A 23399-nucleotide genomic window follows, 5' to 3' on the forward strand; every position below is an offset into this window, starting at 1 on the left:
TTTAATCTGGCCGTGTTTACACACACACACACACACACACACACACACACACACACACACACACACCGGACTGTCAAAATACTGTATACTGAAAGTTTGTGGTTGGGAAGATCTCTTCTGTTCACTAAGGCTGGAAATGTGAAATATTATTACTATTTAAAATAACTGTTTTCTGTGTGAATCTGTGTTAAAGTGTAATGTATTTCTGTGATGCTCCGCTGTATTTTCAGCATCATTCCTCCAGTCTTCAGTGTCACATGATCTTCAGAAATCAGAATAATATGATGATTTACTGCTCAAGAAACATTTCTGATTATTATCAATGTTGAACACAGTTGTGCTGCTCAATATTTTTGTGGAAACCATTATTTTTCATGATTCTTTGATGAATATAAAGTAAAAAAAAGAAGAATTTACTTTACTTTATTTTATTACAACTAGCTTCCAAAGCAATCATTTTCAATCAGTTTAACTAAACTAAATCTGAAATAAAATGAATAAAAACTAAAATAATAAAAACGCCAAAAAAATCACTACAACTTTGACTAAAATTCCAGAACTAACAGAAAATCTTAATAAAAACAGGGTTATTTTGCTTTCTTTTCTTTTAAAATTTTTTTATGTTGATTTTTTTATATCCTTATATTCTATGTGAAATTATATTCTATATGGCATCTATCTGAAATAAGTTTTCTCTCCCTCTCTCTTTATTCTTTTATTTCAGTTAAAACATTTTTTAATGGTTTTATGGTTAGCCTTTTTATGGTTTTATTTTCAGTTATAACCCCGATGAAAACTATAATAGTATCACAATGATGCTATAATAACCTCTTTCAGATAAATCCACATCTGTATGCTACATGACAACACTGTTTGTCAGCCAAACACTCTCTTCATGTTTAAGTGGAAGATTCTTGGCCAAAATATTTGGAAAATCCAAACAGATAATTTCTTATTCATCTAGAACTGTTTAAAAGACTAAAAGTGCCAAATGATGGCAAAAGACACACAGATTTTCTAATGTAAAACACTGATGGTTACTAACAGTAGCAGCTATTTTGAGCCTCAGGCGATGGCTAAAGGCCCATTGGGTCATTCAGTATAACAGCACAGAGACGCTCAAGCATTTAATGTCTCAGGACACAGAGCAGCATCATCTATTCACGTAAGATCAGGAGAGAAACAGGAGATCTCCGGGATGACTCAAATGCTTCTCCACCACGAAGTTAAACAGAGGGTAAATGGAAACTGTCTCTGATGTTTCTCACGATACACCCAATAATCTCACGTGTGTCTCTTACAGGGTTTAGGGAGAGACAAAATTGAGAGTTCAAAACCAAAACCTGCAATCAAGTCAAAATATCTTAATATGAACAAATTTGGGACAGTTGAGTTGAGAGCTCCATGAAAACCAAAGCCGGCAATCAGAAGAGATCTCAGTATGAACTCAAATATTTCTCAAGGCATATTTCAGAAAAATTGAAGCTTTAAAACCTATTTGAGAAGTTTCTAGGAAACAGATGTGTGCTATTGGGTCACAAACAGAAGAGAAACATGATGTTTGGTTTTTAAGAAGCACACAACGAGCAATAAACCTTCCATAATTCAGTTAAATTAAAAGCTTCAGTGAACTCAAAAAGTGCTGGTCAATACTGGAGCTTTGCAATCAATCAATCAACCAACCAACCAACCAACCAATCAACCAACCAACCAAATCAACCAACCAATCAACCAACCAACCAACCAACCAATCAACCAACCAACCAACCAACCAACCAACCAACCAACCAACCAACCAATCAACCAACCAACCAACCAACCAATCAACCAACCAACCAACCAACCAACCAACCAACCAATCAACCAACCAACCAACCAACCAACCAATCAACAAATCAACCAACCAACCAATCAACCAACCAACCAACCAATTAACCAACCAACCAACCAACCAACCAACCAACCAATCAACCAATCAACCAACCAATCAACCAATCAACCAACCAACCAACCAACCAATCAACCAACCAACCAATCAACGAACCAACCAACCAATCAACCAACCAACCAAATCAACCAACCAATCAACCAACCAACCAACCAATCAACCAACCAACCAATCAACCAACCAACCAACCAACCAACCAATCAACCAACCAACCAACCAACCAACCAACCAACCAACCAACCAATCAACCAACCAAACTAATCAACGAACCAACCAACCAATCAACCAACCAACCAAATCAACCAAACAATCAACCAACCAACCAATCAACCAACCAACCAATCAACCAACCAACCAACCAACCAACTGCACGACAAGAGAAGTATTGAAGCAGGCAAAACTACAAAAACTAAGAGTCTCACTAAAATATTTCTCAATATATATATATATTAAAGTTTAAAGTTATATATATATATAACTCAACTTAAATAAATCCAAAGAAAAAAGTAAAAACTAAATAAACAAAATAAAATAAACAAATAATAAATGAATGGATCCAGTTGCATGGCAGAAGAAGTAAACTGAGACGGGCAGCAGTCAGAACACAAACTCCACTTAACATCAGAATCAAAAACAAAAGCATTTGTTAAATGTCAGCATTTGAGGTGAATTGTGTAATTCTATTTGGGTCACAGAATCTGCTGTGACAGAAACAGCATGAGAGCCTGATCCAGAGAGATTCAGAGATTTTAGGAGGTTCCCGTTGGTCACTTCAGCGATGTTAAAGAAGGAGGACGCTGGTCATAACATCCAGTGTGGTTTTTATTATTATTTATAAAATCGAATTACGTTTTTTTTTTTTTTTTTTTTTCAGTTTTAGTTTTATTTAAATTTAAGTTGTATTTTCTTTTCTTTTCTTTTTTTCTTTTTTTTTACATTTTTACAATAATATATTATTTTTTATAATATATACATTTTAGATTTTACTTTTTTTTAGGTTTATTTATTTTACATTTTAGTTCATTTTTTTTTTTAAATCTTCCAGTTAATAATTTTAGTTCTTGAATGTCACTAATGAATTTAATTTATTTTATATTTTATTTTCCTTAACAAAAGTAGTAACCCTGCACCTTCAAGTCTCAGTGATATTCAGTGTAAGTGAATATCACTCACTAAAGTCCCAGCACATCTCTCACCACCTCACCTGAGCCACAATAAACTGCTGTATGCTCATATTCCCTCTCTGCAGCAAAGCCAAGGACCCACAGAGGAATAAATCACGGCTCGGCCACCAACGTGGCATTTCAATATGAGACGCTCTATCAGCTGGCCTTGAATCCCCAGCACCGTCACGACACCAGGGGCTTCGTGTCCAGTTCAGAGGGTTTAAAAAAAACAAGCGTGATGTATTTGATCCCGTTTCATGCTGAAATTTACCTAATTGGGCTGGTTTGTGGGTTTATTTGATGTGACTTTTGGACTAATTCTGCTACTTAAATACATTTTCCCATTTTGCATTTCCAATGCATACTGTACTTGTGACTGCACAAACACTAACATTATATTCCCAACACCTCAGGACAAGGAAATAATAAGCTGTGGTCTCTGGACGCAGTTAAGCGTGGCGAGTGCCGTCAGGTTTAAAGGGCAGAGGAAGCCGTGCTGGTTTGTTGTGCTTCTGATGTGGCAGGTGGAGCTCACCTGAGGATGAGGAGGATACATGAGGTGTGTGAGAGCAGCAGGGGGTGGAGCCTAACACACACACACACACACACTCCCCATCACCTGCACTGACTCATCCTGTAATTATCCTGAAATAAACAGGTTATTTGAATTCATGGAACTGTGACTCAAGTTTTTCTGGAAGAATTTGCTACGATTACAGTTCAGACTGAAGAGGCTTTAAAGCTTTTATGTCTTAATACGGTGAAATATTTGACCTGAGCACATGGATGAGGATTTGATGAATAGATAGATAGATAGATAGATAGATAGATAGATAGATAGATAGATAGATAGATAGATAGATAGATAGATAGATAGATAGATAGATAGATAGATAGAAGAACAGAATGACCAAATGGATAGATGGATGGATAGATAGAATGATAGACAAAACAATAGATGGATAATGGATGGACAGAACGGTGAATTAATGGATGGATGGATGGATGGATGGATGGATGGACAGAACAGTGAATAAATGGATGGATTGATGGATGGATGGACAGAATGGTGGATGGATGGATGGATGGATGGGTGGACAGAATGGTGGATAGATGGATAGATGGAGGGATGGACAGAACGGTAAATGAATGGATGGACTGATGGATGGATGGACAGAATGGTGGGTAGATGGATAGATGGAGGGATGGACAGAACGGTAAATTAATGGATGCATTGATGGATGGATGGAGGGATGGACAGAATGGTGGATAGATGAATGCATGGATGGATGGATGGACATAACAGTGAATGAATGGATGGATTGATGGATGGATGGAGGGATGGACAGAACAGTGAATTAATGGATGGACTGATGGATGGATGGAAGGAGGGGTGGACAGAACGGTGGATGGATGGATGGATGGAGGGATGGACAGAATGGAGGATAGATGGACTGATGGATGGATGGAGGGGTGGACAGAACGGTGGATGGATGGATGGAGGGATGGACAGATTGGAGGATAGATGGATGGAAAGAATGACAAAACAGAATGACATCAATACATAATTTTATAATTCTGTCTCCACGAAGACCTCCCCTTCAATTAAGAGCACTAATCATTTACATTCATTAGCAGTAAGTCACAGCGGTGTGGCTCTGGAACCCTGAAGTGGTCCTCGAGAACACGTCCCACTCGCCCCTCAGCCGTCTGCAGAAGCTGCTGCATCTGAGCCCATTATAATAGAGGGCGGAGCCTCATGATTGATGCTCCTCCGGTTTATCTGGAGCTCCATACAGTCAGAGCAATAACACTCTTCAGGGCCTCTCGAGGCCTCGCTAATAAAATAATGCACTCCACAAAACATTAAGAGCCCATGAAAGCTAATGACGCCATTGAGTTTTAACACAGGAGGAGCTTCTGATAAAATACCAGCACAGCACAATCTGCCAGATAAATGACATATTATGGGGTTAAGCAAACCTAACTGCTACGATTGCTCAAATGTAACCTCCCAGAACACCTTAACATGTCCTTCCAAAATTTTCACAACATGTAAAATGTACCAAGTAACACACTTTATTGTGTGTATTCTAATATCAAGCATGGCTATAGAGCTGTGGCTCTACTGCATCTGGGTCTATCTGACCATGTCTCACTGCTCCTTGTCCAAGCCTATTCTCCCCTCAGGAAACGGATGAATCCATCTACTAAAACCATCAAAACCTCTCCTGAGGGAGCACTATTCCTACTACCAGACTGTTTTTCTAGGACTAAATGGGACTTATTTAAACACCAATATGTAGCAGAATATACACAAACTCTTCTGTTCTACATTGCCAGCTGTATTGACATTGAGGAGAAGTACATTCGGGTTTTTCCGAACCAGAAACCCTGGATGACGTCAGAAGTCTATACTCCCCTCAGAGCCCCTGATATGGCCTTCAAATCAGGTGACAGGGCTCTTTACAGTGTAACCTAAAAAGAGGCATCAAAATGCTAAGCTGGCCTACAAGAGGAAGATATAGGAACATTTTATTGCCAATAACACAAGTGGGTTTGGCAGGGAGTACATCATATTACAGACATCAAGGGGCAATGCCACCACTGGCTGTAACAGCAGTGCATCACTGGCAAAGGAACTGAACAGTTTCTTTGCTCGCTTTGAAATGAATTCTCCAGTTCAACATACATCCCTTCCTGATACAGGCACCCAGACACTGACTGTACAGGAATATGAGGTGAGACAGGTGTTCAGGTCAATAAATCCAAGAAAGACTGCAGGCCCTGATGGAGTGCTTGGAAAGGTACTTACGGCCTGTGACTACAGCTGTCTTTACAGGCATTTTTAATGGGTCCCTGTCACAAGCCATAATACTAGCCTGCCCTAAATCAGCCATTATCATTCCCGTCCCTAAGAAGCCTGCTGCAGGCAATTTAAATGACTACAGACCAGTTGCACTTACATCTGTTGTTGCAAAGTGTCTAGAGAGACTGGTTTTGAGTCACATTAAACCCAGCCTCCCTCGCACTTTTGACCGCTACCAATTTGCTTATAGTGCCAACAGGTGTACAGAGGAATCCATTGCTACAGCACTCCATGAAGCTCTGGAGCACCTGGAACACGGAGGTACATACGACTTTGATTATGTTATTGTGGTCTATGTGTATGTGGTTATCATATTGTAGCACCTCAAAATTTTATCGCATTCTGATGCAATGACAATAAAAGCTTGAAATTGTGCAACCCCATAGGAACATTTTAGCAAGCTTCTAGAAACCACCCAGCACACTCTATCAACTGGGGATGTTACAATTCTTAATATAATATTAAACCGTTTCGGAAACGATATCCACGGTTCAAGACGCAATAGTGAATTTTTGTTGTTTTTGTGGTTTTGCGTTTAAATAGTTTCTATGATTTATTTTCCTCGGAATTGGCTCTGTTTGTGTGCCGGTGAACTTTCGTGCTGAGATGAAAACACACCCCCCCCCCCCCCCCTCCATGAAATTCAATTGAAAAGCAACACACTCCGAACATCTTCCCTTGCAATGAGAAGCGTTACTAAACCTGTTGTCCAACAAAAGAGAACATTATGACATGTCCCTCGGGACACTGTTTCGGCGTTACACTTCATTAGCTAAGGTGTCTAAGTGAGGATGATTAGCTGGGTCTTTCTCACCACTACACCTGCCCACTTACACTTAAAATACACAATGAGAGAACGACTGTAACATGGAGGATCTGTGAGCTCGTTCTGCAGGTATCTGAGGTGCTGTGTGTATCACATGCCTCGACGAGAGACACAGATGCGCACCCACACTGACCCAACACAACAACCACAGGCTAAAATACAGCATTACCTCAGACAGCTGAGCATCATACGCTAGCTTTGACGAAACAACAGGTGGCAAATGTGTCCATCAGTCAACGGTTGGTAAACACAAAGAGCAGAAACAATACACAAACATGAATTATATGACATGACTTACATGTGTTATTACTTTCATTCAGCAAGGATGAATTAAACTGATCAAAAGTAGCATTAATAATATTAAAATATATATTTTTTATTTCAAATAAATGTCGTTCTTTTGAACTTTCGATTCATCTGTGAATCCTGGAATATAAAATGTATAACAGTTTCCACAAGTGCAGCCCAACTGTGTTCAACACTGATAATAATCAGAAATTTTTCTTGAGCAGTAAATCATCATATTATTCTGATTTCTGAAGATCATGTGACACTGAAGACTGGAGGAATGATGCTGAAAATACAGCGGAGCATCACAGAAATAATTTAAATTGTATAATATATTCACATAAAAAAACATCTATTTTCAATTATAATATTATATAAAAAATTTACTGTATTTTTTTTTTTTTAAGTCAGCTTTGGTGAGCAGAAGAGACTATTTAAAAACATTTAAAAAATCTTACCAACCCCAAAACTTTTTAAATGGTATAATATGTTATAGTATAATAGTATGGTATAAATCTGAACGCTTCAGTCTGATCATGACTTCTCTACAGACTATTTTATTTATATATTACTAAAATAAATCTGGAAATTTAAATAAAAGAGATTCTTCTTACAAAAATATGTGAAAGTAAACAAAATCAATCTTGACTCACATTCCCAAAACACCCCCCAATTGTTGTCTTGTTGTTTTTCAATTAATTCCAGTCTACAGTAGCAGATGTTCAGCAGGGGTCACAGTGATCCTGAATCACCTTTGACCCCGAAGGGAATCAGCTGTGCTTTTGGCAGATGTAACGACAGCCGAAAAAAAATCTAAACTTAATTTTATCAAAGTTATTTCGATATAATATTTGTGTTTTCTGTTTTGGAACATGAAATACACCTAATTACTTTGTTTTTGGGAAAGACGCTTCGACTCTAAGCTAACAGAGTGTTTTCCTCAGGCGCTTTACTTTAACAATTCTCTCGGACAAAAGTGTCTGCTAAATAAATAAATAATAAAATTATTTTTAACCATATCAGCAGCAAAACTTCATGGCGTAAACAAAATACATAACAAAAATTCATACGATTAAAGTATTTAAGAGAGTCACAGTATTAGTATTTCACCAATTTATTTGATAAAAACCATCATCAAATACACAGAAAAACGGCAAGATCTTCACTACAACCCGTCAAAATAAAAGTTCAATTTAACTTGAAAAAATGATATTAGAAATAAATTACTGCTGCACAATAAAATATAATTCTCAAATGAATAATAATAATAATAATAATAATAATAATAATAATAATAATAATAATAATAATAATAATAATAATAATAATAATAATACAATGTATTTTGAACACACAGAAAGTTCAAGTTCTTCACTACACCTCGCCAAAATAAAAGTTTGGTCTAACTTGAAGAAATTATGACAGAAATATATTACTATTGTAAATATTGTACTACTACTACTACAATTTATTAACAATATAATTTTTTTTATCCATCAACCAGTCTTAATTTCAATGGTAAACTATGTAAAATAAATAAATCTAAATAAATAAATAGTTACATTTTCATTTGATTACATAAGATGAACTAAACTGTTTGAGAGTAAATTAAGCCACAGTGAACATATATAAAGTAAAAATGACAAAAAACAAAAACGTTGTCTGTTTACATTCAAATTTATAAATGTACATGCAAACAAAATGTTACTCTTTCATCTCTGATAATAATGTAAAATTTCCAAACAAAATCGAAAAGCCAGACCCAGAATCCCATTTTACACCCATGAGATGTTTAACTGCCGGCAGCCAAACTGTGGAATTAACCAGAAGCATTCAGGAGAATCCACACACACACACACACACACACAGCTGAAGAGAGCTGAAGCCCCAGATCCCGTTACACACTCTTATCTGGAGGTGACAATCACAGGCGGCTCATGCGATCAGCCATCGAACAAGAGTTTTCTCCCTAAAAGGACAGGATGATGCTGACGAACGCTCACAGCAAACACTAGCTGCTCACTGTGACAGACATGAAGTTAACTCTCCGATATAAGGTTTCTCCAACACTCACTGAGCTTCAGTCTCAAGAATGACATACAAGAATAAGAAGACCTGCGGGAGCCGTTGTAATCAGGACTAAATATCAGAGGAGTGGATGGGAGTGGAAGGGACTGATGGGGACAAATTGGGACATTCGTCTCTTTTTGTTGTTGCTGTTCGGTTGGAAAGTCCATAAAAGTCTAAGAATCAGTTATGATTCATTTAGACAGAACAAAAATGCAAGTGGATTAAGAGGCCAGGGTTATAATTATCAACTAAAACTAAATTGTAAAACGTTTAAAATAGTGGAAATAAAGTAAAAATGCTAACTGAAAAAAAAACTGAAAAACTTATTTTAGCTCGTTTTCATGTAGTCCATCTTGATGTACTAAAATAAGTCAAAACTCCATAAAAATATATATATATATTAAAACAAAACAAATGTAAAATAAATAAATAAATGAACTAAAATTAAAATGAACACAGGAAAAATTAAAGCTAATTTTTTTGTTTATATATTAACTAAAACTATAACAGTATCTCAGCAATACTAAAATAAAACAGCTTCAATTTTTTGAAAGAGTCTCCTCTGCTCACCAGGACTGCATTTATTTGATAAAAAATACAGTAAAAATTTGGAATATTATTACAACTTAAATCAGCTGATTTCTATGTGAATATCTATTTGAATGTAATTTATTTATTTGATGTGCAGCTGAATTTCCAGCATCATTCCTCCAGACTTCAGCGTCACATGATCTTCAGAAATCATGAAAATATGATGATTTACTGCTCAAGAAACGTTTCTGATTATTATCAATGTTGAAAAAAGTTGTGCTGCTACATACTTTTGTGGAAACTGATGCATTTTAGTTTTTCAGGATACAAAGATGAATAGAAAGTTCAAAAGAACAGCATTTATTTGAAATATATATATCTTTTGCAACTGTCTTTACTGTCCCTTTTGATCAATGTATTGCTTATTTTACTGCGGTCACTTATCAATTTAATTCAGTATTTGTATATGCTGCATGTGTGTTATGATTATTATAACATACTAACGTCAAACCCTATTGAAATCAATTGTAATTCAAGACTCTCGTGTTGTTCCCTAAGTAGTGTGCTCTACATCAGGACACCGCAGCAGCTCGACGGGTTTTGGATCACAGTTATGGATTTGTCATCACAAGCCAGATCTGATAACATCAGTTTCAGCTCTCCAGTTACCCGGCCGCGCTTTGAATAATTGTGATTATCCACACAGGTGCATCGATCCCAGCGTGTCCACATCCATCTGGAGTGATGACGGACTCCGAACACACACACACACACACACACACACATGCTAAGAATAGGTGGCCCTGATCTGTTCACCTGAGCTTTTACAAACCAACCCAACATCAGCGTCTCACCTGCACACTTCAACCCAATGACCTACAAGCACTCAGCAGCTCGCTAGCTTTCTCCGGCTGGAATTCCCGCAGGAATCTGGCGAATGCAGCATCTCGTGTCACCTGTTATTCACATCAAACATGCTTCAAACCACATTTAGTGATAGAAATGCTTGAATAATCAGCCTTGCATACACATTTAACGCACTACAGGTGCCGTCCAGCCGTGTTTGATCTTTGAGCCCTTCATTCACTTGCAAATGAAGATTTATGAGAGCTTTAGTGGCTTTCTCACATTACAACAGCTAAGACAGAAGGTATGGTGACACGTCATAACCTTAAACAAACACATGCAACCTCCACTTATAAAAACGGTTTAATCCGTTTTAAAACATAGGAAAGAAAAGCAAAAGTAAGATATTAGGTTTTGCATAAGGAAAAATTAACCTTTTATTATTATTATTATTTTTACAATATCTGCATGAACCCAAAAAAAAAAAAAACACAAAACAAAAAAAAAAAACAACTCTTATTCTCATTACTATTACAAAAACAGTGTTGAAAATTATCTTGTCCAGATGCCTTAAAATAAGTATGAATAATTATAAAAAGTATTATTTAATTATAATTTATTAAATAAAAATACATTGCATACTATTAAAAAATGAAATAAAATAAAATAGTTTGCTTAAAGATTTTAAATGGATTTTTATTATTTTGCCATTATCTTCATTAAAATTTCACCCAAACTTCCCATTAAAAATCTCATGCATGTTACTTATATATAGTTTTATATAAATTATAATTTATTACAATAAAAACTACTATGCACACAATGTAAATAAATATATTTTTCTAAAGTACTGTTTACAAGAAATACAATTTTATTATTTCTACTTTAAAATTTCACATTTAATTCGATGTTTTACTTAATATTACTTTGTAATTAATTCTGATATTTACTTGAAATTTCTGAATTAAAATTCTTTCTAAACCAGATTTTTTTTCAGTGTAAAATTAAATTAAATTAAATTAAATTAAATTAAATTAAATTAAATTAAATTAAATTAAATTAAATTAAATTAAATTAAATTAAAGAAATTCATAGTCATAAGATTCTAAAACAAATGAGGGAAGTAAAGCAAATAATGCTCGATACGAAGGACAGAGACACAGAGTAATTACGATCAATATCCTAATGTTATAATCTAATAAGCATAAAACACACAGCACACACAAATAATGCAAACACAGTCCATTTCTAGTTTTGATCTATTTTTTTATCAATACTTTTTAGAATTAAATGAATTATAAAGCTATAATATGCATTTCTCTCGTCCAACTGTTTGCATGGATTATTTTCACTAAGCGTATCACAATGCATTCTGGGACTGTTGTCTCTGCAAAAAAGAGAGAACACCTTAAAATACTGACGGCTGATGCCTTAAAATACCACCTAGGTGGGTAGCTCACTATATTTGGATCTCAGATTCAAAAATCCATGTGCATCTTGAGATCAGCACTCAAAACAGGAGTGTTTGCAAATCAAATGCATTGTGTGCAAATGTATAAACATATTACCCAACATGCTATGCGTCACGCCCTCTGGCCCTTGTAAAGGCTTCCACAGTCTCTAAGTGACCAGTCAGAATGATCTAAAAATATCAATGGTGTAACAAAGGTACAACGATTTGACCTTTAACTGCCGTATGCAAATGAAATCATGCAGGAAAGATCAGGTCGCAGTATTCGAGCGACTGACATGCTCGATCGGCAGAAGCACACTCATCAGTCCCACAGCGAGGACGCAAAAGCCCTCGTACGGTTAGACACATGTCGTCTCCATTCCCCTGGACTCACATTTGCAAGTGTTAATCGCTCGGTGAGCATTCACTTCCATCTGCAACAAACCCTTGGTTATGTAATATCAATATCTTATAAACAGGCCCAGATGCAATCTGCACACTTATTTTACAGTAGCGCTTACCGTCTGAATGGAGAAATCTCACAGGATTTGCGTTTGCAACTGAGCTCAGGGTTGAAAAAAATCTAAATTTCAACAGATAAATTACACTACTGTTCAAAAGTTCTTATTTTGATTTTATACTGTTATTCAGCAAGGATTCATAAAATGTATCAAAAATGACAATAGATACATTTATAATGTACTTTCATTTAGAACTTTGTAACATTGTATCAGTGCAGCAAATCATCATATTATTCTGATTTCTGAAGATCATGTGACACTGAAAACTGGAGTAATGATGCTGAAAATACAGCGGAGCATCACATGAATAAATTACATTTTACAATGTATTCACATAGAAAACCATTATATTAAATTCTAAAACTATATCACATTTATACTGTATTTTGAATCCAATTAATGTAGCCTAAAATTACCAACCCCAAACTTTTGATTGCTGGAAACCTGTTCGGAGACAATCGTTATTTTTGCGATTCCATTCGGTGCCACACATTTCAGCTTAAAATGCATGTTTGATAAAAAAAACACACGAATGTTAAAGGTTCAATCCCACATTTGGGGCCTCACAGGACCTAGCGAGTTATTGAGATCAATTACCCATGAGCCACTGAGCCGAACAATTCACCCCAGATGCTCCAGGGGAAATCAGTGCACAAGTTGATTAAAAACCATCCTCTAAATAACAAATGTGCTTTTAAATAAAAGCATGCATGGTGTAATGACCCATTAATTAGGTTAGTATGCACCCAAATCAAAAGAAATAATTTTAATTACTTTATCAATTTGTGTTTTTGCTGTTTAATCAGCACTGGCTAGTTTCAAACAGAGTAAATGGTCTGCGTTAATCAGAGACAGTGCAAATATGACCCTTAGCAATAACAACAGCAGCGCTTCTTTATGAAACATGTCTGACATGATCTTTTCAAACAACAGCCAATATAAAGATGCAATTTCAAACCCTTAACGATCACGCTCTGCTCGTTTCAAACTAAACAAAACCTGGACCACGAAGATGAATTTTAATTTGTTTTTATATAAACCTTTGATTATTTCATTCTGAAAAAATGTTACAATTATATATAAATTTTTTATATTTTAGTTATATAAATTATATAATTTTAGAATACAATTATTAATGTATAAAAAAGTAAAAACATTTTTTTTTATTTCAATTAACGTTTATTTAGTTTAAAGTACATACATATACATACATATATATATATATATATATATATATATATATATATATATAATTAAAATAAAAAATAGCAATAAATTTTTTTTTGATTCACAGTTTAATTTGTTTTACTATGATAAGAAAAACTAAAACTGAATTAAAAATTAATTTAAAAACTATATAGCCTTATTTAAAGCACTAAAACTAATAAAAAAAGAAACATAACAAAATTACTACAAATTAAAAAAAATTCGAATAATTTAATGTACCTCTCCATTACTAGTTTTAACCCATAATTTTTTTTTAACATCTTCAGATTATTTCCTCAAAAACTTACATCTGCTTTGAGACCCAGTGACAATAAAGAAGCACCTCAAGATCTTTCCACAAGGTTCAGCTCATTTTCTTTAAAAACTGAAGTCGCTTTGAGACACAACATGAAGCCAGGGAGAATAAGAAGAGCTCCAGCACTCACCACCAGGTTCCCGATGACCATGACCAGCATAAAGACCAGGATGCAGAGCGGCTGACCGGCCACTTCCATACAGTCCCACATGGTCTCGATCCACTCTCCGCACAAGACCCGGAACACGATGAGGAACGAGTGGAAGAAGTCCTTCATGTGCCAGCGGGGCAGCGTACAGTCCCTGGAGATCTTACAGACGCACGACTCGTAGTTCTTCCCGAACAGCTGCATGCCGACCACAGCGAAGATGAAGACGATGATGGCCAGAACCAGGGTCAGGTTCCCCAGAGCGCCAACTGAGTTCCCAATGATCTTTATGAGCGTGTTCAGCGTTGGCCACGATTTCGCAAGCTTGAAGACTCGCAGCTGAAGGAGAAGAGTTGATTTCAACGACATTCAGTATAAAACACTGATAACACAGAGTCATGCATCTGGAAAAGAGCTGTGAAAAGGCATAATATGATTGAATATGACATGTGATGATGCTGAGTTAAAACAAAAACAGAGCAACAAACTAACCAGTAAAAACTTAATCATAACGTTTTTTGATCAGTTAATATTTTTTTTTAAATTACTGTATATATACAGTACCGTATTTTCCGGACTATAAGTCGCACTTTTTTCATAGTTTGGCTGGTCCTGCGACTTATAGTCAGGTGCGATTTATTTGTCAAAATTAATTTGACATGAACCGAGAGAAATTAACTAATAGAAAACATTACCGTCTCCAGCCTCCAGAGGGCGCCTTCTCGCGGCTGGAGACAGTAATGTTTTCTCTTGTTTCATAATTGTGACTTATAGTCCAGTGCGACTTACATATGTTTTTTTCTCATCGTGACGTATTTTTGGACTGATGCGACTTATACTCAGGTGCGACTTATTGTCCGAAATATACGGTATATATAGCTACTGTATGTATCAGCTTTAATGCACTTATAAAAATAAAAGATAAATAAATAAGCAAGCTTTTAAAGAAGCATTGAAAATGTAACACATCCTACAGTCATGTCTGCACTTTCTTCTGGCCATAATTGTAAAATTACGAAATTATGTCTTCAGATTCATACATACATGTTAAAATTGGCTGAATAAACTGAATAAATTGAAAAAGAAAAGAAAAATAAATCACGTCTTCACCAAGTTATGAGCAAATATTTGTCCAGTAACGTCTGTTCAAAGTTATCTAATCTTTAATAACGTATTTTTAAAATGTTACTTAAATGTTTTTCATGGAATGCTTTTTTTTCCAGTTGGATGTTGATTGGATGCTTTTAAATGTAACTACTCGTTTCAGAATGTTCAGAGAACATTCAAATGTAACATTCCCCACAATGTTTGCAAAATGATCAAATCAAACATTCCATTAGTGTTCTTAGAATAAATATATATAAACATAAAAGAAATTGACGTTTTGAATGTTCAGAAAACATCAGAAATAATTGGAACATTATTATAAAATACTTTAAATCTATATTTCTTAGCTGGGTTTGTGGACGTTTTTCTGCTGATTAAAGAAAACCGACTTTATTTTTAAATATATATTTTAATTCATTCATGTAAGTATATTTATTCTACGATTTATTACTATTATTAAATGAAACTATTATAAATAATTTTTAGTAAAATAAATGAAAAATAATTATTAATAAAATTAAATGCAACTTCTAAAATTCTAAAAATGTATCAAAGCGAAATAAAAATATTGACAAAATATATGACAAAAGAACGTTAAAAAATGTAATATTAAATTTAGCGAACAATATAGATTTTAATCCTGCTTATTTTAATCGCTAACTAAAAATACAAAATGGATCTGGTCTCTTAATATAACACTGATTTTGTTTTATAAAATGTTTGAATGTTTATGCACTTCAAAGTACTATAAAATTATATTGAATGAATCAGCACCTCAAAACTAAGGCTTTCATTCATCAAATACTGTACGATGCAGGGTCTTGAAAGAATTATGAGTGTTTTTTGCACGTTTTACCAGTCTGAAGGAGCGCAGGACGGACAAACCCTCCACGTTGGATAAACCCAGCTCCATAAGACTCAGACTCACGATCAGACTGTCAAAGATGTTCCAGCCCTGCTGAAAGTAATAATAGGGATCCAGAGCAATGATCTTCAGGACCATCTCCGCTGTGAAGATGCCCGTGAACACCTGAGAAGAACAGAGATTTGAAGATTTAACTTCATGCATCTGATAGACGCTTTTATCAAAGCTACTTTCACTAAATGTAGATTTTAATGCAATATACAGGAATCAGATCCAGATGAACTGCTTGAGCTACAAGAATGCTTATATTTATGTACATTATGCAAATAAACATAAACATATTGTGTAAAGAGTGTATAAATAATTGTATAAACGTAAAAAAAAATATGCATTTGAATGTATAAATAAATATAAATAAATGTATAATGTAAATAAATATTTAAGTCATAATATAAATAATGACTGTATTTACATTGTTTCGTTTTTACAGATAAAAAAATAAAATAACTTCAAATGCTGTAGTTTGAAATTAACAATGCATACATTTAAATATAAAAAAATTATTAATTTAATAGTTATCCTTCATTTTCATTAAACAAAATATATATTTTCATTTTTTCATGTAAGTATATTTACTCTACGCAGAGTTATTACTATAATTAACTGAAAAATAATTTACAATAAAAAAATGAAAAATTATTATTAATAAAATTAAATAAAATTTTAACAATTTTTCAAATGTATTAAAGCTAAATACAAATATGTATATATATATATATATATATATATATATATATATATATATAAATGCTCCTAAAAATTACAAAAGTACATTTACATTTTCTACTTAATTTTTATGTACTTCAGAGTACTATACAATTATATTTAATTAAGCAAAATGTTTAAAAACAAACAAACCCGGAAGGGGCGGGGCTTGTGAGGAACTACTTTATGAATGACAGGTGGATTGTTGGCATGATTGTGAGGTGCGTGTATCTACAGCAGCTGTTTGCTCTGTTTCTTGTATCTGAGATCCGAGCGTGTGATACGTGACACAGAAACAGGAAACACACGGGAGGAGTCACTCAAACACATCCTGAAGATGAGCAGAGCTTCTGCCTCACATCCTCTAATTACCTCTTTAATCTAACCAATAAACCGAGATCTGGAGGAACAGCTATGGCTCTTTGAGGACGAAGCTCATGAAAACACCCTCAGAAAACATTTCAGCCCATCAACAAATGTAAAACAAATAAAAGAATATATAAAAAGGCACACAGATTTTGATAACGGGACAGACAGATGAAATATTTGCCAGACATTCTAAGAAAATAAAATAAAATAAAATAAAATAAAATAAAATAAAATAAAAATTAAATTAAATTAAAATATTTTATATAAAAAATATGAGCAGGACATGACTTTCACCGGGTGAAGAAACAAGGAAGAATTAAAATAATACTTATAATAATAAGGTTACGCAAAATATAATTTATATTATATATTAAAATGTGTATTTTTATCTTTATATTTTGCTTTCGATTTCTTTATTTAATTTTTATTTTCTATTCATTTATTTATTTTACCTAGAAAATTACATCTTCATCCTCTTTATAAGTGAATCTCATGACAGACATTCAAGTAACATTTAAAATAAAATAAAATGTAAAATCAGATATAAAAAAATAAATAAAATAACACACACACACACACACACACACAAAATATAATAAATAAATAAAAATATATAAAATAACGTTTAAAATCACAGATATTTTTTGCTTTAGATTGTAGGATAAAATATGAGTTTGACAGCTTTAGAGACAGTCACACTTTATCAAGGCTGGACTGAAAAAGCTGCAATAAAGACACATTTTAAAAGACGCTGCAAACTATATATAAAAAAACAATATATGTCATTGCATCAGAACCTTTCTTTCTTATAGGCTGTAGTATAAAGCATGAGCCGGACGTGTTCTGAGTGAGACTGACCCTTCAGAAAGCACTGAGCGGCTCTTCACTTTAATCTACAGATGACAGTCGATAACAGCGTCAGTCGTGCACAAACCAGCAGACGTCTCTGAGATCTCAACACTCGTCCAGATCAGTGCTGCGCTCATGTGAAGAGAGCCGGATTGATCGGAGCGTCCTCATGTGACTCTCATCTACAGTATCTGTATCTCCAACAACATCCAGTATCATGCGACCATCACTACTTCTGCAGTTTACATTCAGTTCACTGAAATGAGCCGAATACAATCAGATTACACTGCGCCGGCTGCTGTTTCCCACAATGCAATGTGCTACACCGGATTCTCCATGACCTGTACAACAAATAAAGGTGATGGCAACATCTGCTTCTTGATTAATTATTCAAATGGGGATTTTTATACAAGAATGCTGTGTTTCGGGGTTTTTCAGTAACTGTGAAGAAATATATTAGAAATATATGTGTGTGTGTGTGTGTGTCTGTGTGTCTATATATATATATATATATATATATATATATATATATATATATATATATAATTAATTTATAATATAAAATATAATTTTAAAATAAAATATAAAATATAATATAATTTATTATTTGTTTAAATATATATAGCTTATATGCATGACATTACCATTTAGGGTCAATTATTACATTTATTTATTTAATTTTTAATAAAATAATCAGCAAGGACACATTAAATGTATCAAAATTATAATGTTTCAAAAGATTTCTATTTCAAATAAATGCTGTTCTTCTGAACTTTCTGTTTATCTGTAATGATGCTGAAAATACAGCTGCACATCGCAGAAATAAATTACAATTTAATAGATATTCACATATAAATCAGCTATTTTACATTCAAAAAATTATATTAATTTTTTTAATGTGTTTCGGATCAAATAAATGCAGCCTTAGTGAGCAAAAGAGGCTTCTTTCAAAAACATAAAAAAAATATATATTGTACCATCCACCAAACTTTTAAATGGTAATGTACAGTACAATAACAAAAAATACATAATATATATATTTTTTTAAATAATATAATATAATATAATATAATATAAAAATTATATTTGTTATATTTAATTTGAATAGATTTACAATATTAACATTGTCAAATATTTAAACGCTAAAATAGATATATTTCAATATATCAATAAAAGTCAGTAGATGCATATATGAATGCATCTTTAGTGACAGGAAAAAGTGCAGTAAATACTCAGAAGTAGGGGAACTCACCAGGTTCCCCACAGACAGCATGCGGTTGAACTCGTCTGTCATGGGATAGTGCTCCAGAGCCATGAAGAGCGTGTTGAGAACGATGCAGATAGTGATGGTCAGGTCCAGGAACGGATCATTCACCATGAACTTCACCCACTCCTTCACCTTCAGCCAGTCGGGGGAACACGTCCACACCAGATACTTGTGTGCAAACACGTACCAGCACGGGTGACACTTCTGCTGCGCCTCCTCCAGCTCTGTCAGCATAAAAACAACCAGGGGAGAGAAAATGACCCATGCATTCTTCATTAGCTTCGTCTTCTTCACAAGAACCACATTTGCTGGTCGTATAGGGTTCAATATCCATATCTGTTCCTTGATGCTTCATTATAAGACCTTCAGATCACTCTGTTGAGGTCTAAAGTTTCAGCCATTTCACTAACTTCAATCACTTTGTACACACTCTTTAAACCCCGCCCTCCAAAGCCATGTCAGCCAATCCGAAGCCAGCTAGCCTGAAAGTGTTTAATGATTGACAGGCGTGTTTCTGATTGGTTCTCCGTGTAGTTTGTTCCTGTTTGATGAGTCACAGAACTAATTTCACAGATATCTGCCAGTTAAGAAGGATTTTATGCATAATATTAAAGTAATGTGATGTAAGGATGGACTGTTTACCTGTCTGGGGGAATAAATTAAATCAAAACATTTACATAATCCATTAGAGGCCTCATGATAAAGTGATTTTATAATCTATTTAGCTGTCTGACTGTGCATGACATTTTATTTTTTGCTAGTGCTATACAAATGCTCCCATGCATTTGCGTTCAGTATTAATAACTAATTTAGACAAAAGCCTAATTTACAGCTCAGCATTGAAATTCTTGGCTTGTAGCAAACACCACATGAATTGGTCAGCATGTCGTTTTTCTACCCAACTGAGGTTGAATCGCTCTTGACAAGCGAGGGTGCGTGTTTAGGAGGAACCTGTAAGCGTCCTAATGAGAAATGAGACAGAGACGGACATCTTGTGGCTCTAGATTTGGCTCCGCGGCAGTAATGTGCTACTAACTCCTGCGATGAGCCGCTGGGGTCGTGGGACGGACCACAGCGGGTGAAGTCGACCTGTCAGCCTTTATTTCATCCTCCACAAGAGAAACTGACCAACAAAAAGACCTTCAGTTAAGACCACGTTCACCTTAACACAGCAGGAGCTAAACTGCAGATGACATGAAGCATTGTTTGTGAGTGCTACTGATAAACTATGAGAATTGTTATATTTTAGTAATTTTTATTTATTGCTTGCATGCATGCTTTATTTGGAAAAGAAAGACCCCCTCTATATGACATGTTAACTTCAGTCACTATGTTGCACTCTTGCAGTCTAGATAGTTGATTATATTTTATAATAAATTTATAATATGGCATTTTAAATTTAAATTAAATTTAAATTACAAAATTAAATAAAAAAAAAAATTAAATTTAAACTAAATTTATGCATTTAGCAGACGCTTTTATCCAAAGCGACTTACAGTGCATTCAGGCTATCAATTTTTACATATCATGTGTTCCCGGGGACTCGAACCCCCAACCTTGCGCTTGATATTACGATGCTCTACCAATTGAGCTACAGGAACACAATCATTTTCATGATGTGTATCACTGCAAGCAAGAAGCAAACAAACAAACATGTTTTTGTGGTTGCTAGGTTGTGTGGGGAGTTGCTATGGCATTATTAGTGCTCTAAATTATTTTTACAAAATTTTTGTTCAGTTTCTAGGGTGTCTGGGTTGTTTTAGGGGGTTTCTAGGGCTACGTCTACATTCATCCGGATACATTTGAAAACAGATTTTTCGTTTTAAAACGCTCTCCGTCCACAGCATCGTTTTCAAGTATTTTCCAAAAGTGTCTCATCCACACAGAAACGTCAGAAAACGGTAAATTTGGTTTCTGCGCATACGTAAATCCTCAAAAAAGTTCAATGCATATGATACAGACGGAACAGACATTAGATGTTTTCATGCAGTTTTTCTGAACAGAAATTTGATTAATTTTATTTACGAAAATAACTCACTATTCAAACACGCGTCCGGGTCGCACACACTCACGATTGTATGTCTGATCTATAACGCAACTGCCCTCATGTTTTGACGCAAATAGCAATCGCGAGTAAATCTTGGCAGGAGTGTTATATGAAGAAAAACGTAAAAAGTAACACCTCTATACTATAGCAATAGTGTGAAAGTGCATAGCACATAACGTGCACAATACTAGTATAAATATGGATATGTATTGGTATAATATGCGTCACATGACTAAATTTGCGTCATCGTTTTCAAAAGCCTCCATTTTCACAGTCCACACGACGATGAGAAGACAGCGTTTTCAAATTTATCTGCTTTGGAGAGCGTTTTCCAAAAGCTACATTATTGAACTTAAAACGCCATCTCAGTGTGGACAGAAGGCCAAAATGGAGAGAAAAATATGTTAATCAAACGAAAACGTATTAGTGTGGACATTGCCTAGGGTGTCTGGGTTGTTTCTAGGGGGTTGCTAAGTTCTCTGCGTTGTTTCCGGCGAATTGTTGTGTTGTGTCGGTCGTTTTAGGGGGTTGCTTGGTTATCCACATTAATTCTAGGGGATTGCTGTGTATCTGGATTGTTTCAAGGGGTTGCCAGGGTGTTTTGGGCTGTCTGGGTAGTTTCTAGGGAGTTGCTAGGGTGTCTATGTTGTTTCTAGAAGATTGTTATAGTGTCTGGATTGTTTCTAGGGTTTTGCTAGGGTGTTGGGCTGTTTATGGGGGTTGTTAGGGTATGTGCCTTGTTTATAGAGGATTGTTAAGGTGTCTGCATTGTTTTAGGGGTTTCTATGGTGTTTGTATTGTTTCTAGGGAGTTGCTAGGGTATCCGCATTATTTCTAGGGGATTGCTGTGTATCTGGATTGTTTCAACGGGGTTCCTAGGGGGTTCGTATTGTATCTAGGGGGTTGCTAGGCTGCCTGGGCTGTCAGTGAGTTGTTAAGGCGTCTATGTTGCTTACAGAAGACTGTTATAGTGTCTGGATTGTTTCTAGAGGGTTGCTAGGGTGTTGGGCTGTTTCTAGGGGTTGTTAGGGTATGTGCCTTGTTTCTAGAGGATTGTTAAGGTGTCTGCATTGTTTTAGGGGTTTCTATGGTGTTTGTATTGTTTCTAGGGAGTTGCAAGGGTATCCACAATATTTTTGAGAGGATTGTTGTGTATCTAGATTGTTTCAAGGGGGTTCCTAGGGTGTTCGTATTGTATCTAGGGGGTTGCTATGCTGTCTGGGCTGTTCTAGAATATGGTTATGGTGTCTGTAATGTTTCTAGGGGGTTGCTAGAATGTTGGGCTGTTTCTAGGGGGTTGTTGGGGTATCTTCCTTGTTTTTAGAGGATTGTTCTGGTGTCTGCGTTGTTTCCAGGGTGTTTCTAGGGTATTTGTGTTGTTTCCAGTGGATTGTTTTGGTATCTGGGTTGTTTCTAGGGGGTTGCTTGGGTGTCTGGATCATTTCTGGGGGTTTCTCAGGTGTCTGCGTTGTTTCTAAGGTCCGCTGTGTAGTTGTGAGGACACTGTGTTGCTTTGCAGTGTTCTGGGTGCTCTCAAGTGTTGCTCGGTAGTTGTTGGGGTATTTGGGCAGTTTCTAGGTGGTTTCTAGGTTAGTTATTAGTTGCAAATATAAATAATTCACACTGTTTGTTCACTTATATTTTGTCTAATTTATGTTAAAACTGTAGTACTACCATTTTATCATTATTCAGCTATAAATTAATCCATTTGATTTGTTTATTAGTGTAAAATAATGTGCTAATGTCATAGACAATGAGAATTTTCCTACAGGAATGATTAAAAATGTGTACAGTATGATATTCAGGCCCTGAATAGTTAAACCAAAGTGTTAACTATGATTACCATGGTAACATTTTTGTAAAGAGAACTTCTGCAATACAGCTACTCCAGTGTCAGCATATTTATATACAAGTAAATCGGTAAGTGGTAGCTGGCAATCTA

At 35.0% G+C, this 23399-nt stretch overlaps 1 protein-coding gene across 3 annotated transcripts in view; it reads right to left on the bottom strand.

The window, feature by feature from the left end:
* The window catches only part of LOC127946327 (sodium channel protein type 4 subunit alpha), a 144433-nt gene that overhangs the window by 48937 nt on the left and 72097 nt on the right, over nucleotides 1-23399 (bottom strand). For all 3 annotated transcript variants that reach the window (XM_052542828.1, XM_052542827.1, XM_052542826.1), the window contains 3 exons: nucleotides 19396-19634; nucleotides 16152-16325; nucleotides 14171-14527 (listed from right to left, as the gene is read on the bottom strand). In XM_052542828.1, coding sequence (XP_052398788.1) covers nucleotides 14171-14527; nucleotides 16152-16325; nucleotides 19396-19634 — 770 coding nt within the window. The remainder of the gene's footprint in view (nucleotides 1-14170; nucleotides 14528-16151; nucleotides 16326-19395; nucleotides 19635-23399) is intronic.

This window comes from Carassius gibelio, chromosome A24, assembly GCF_023724105.1.
Source record: "Carassius gibelio isolate Cgi1373 ecotype wild population from Czech Republic chromosome A24, carGib1.2-hapl.c, whole genome shotgun sequence".
Classification (NCBI taxonomy): domain Eukaryota; kingdom Metazoa; phylum Chordata; class Actinopteri; order Cypriniformes; family Cyprinidae; genus Carassius; species Carassius gibelio.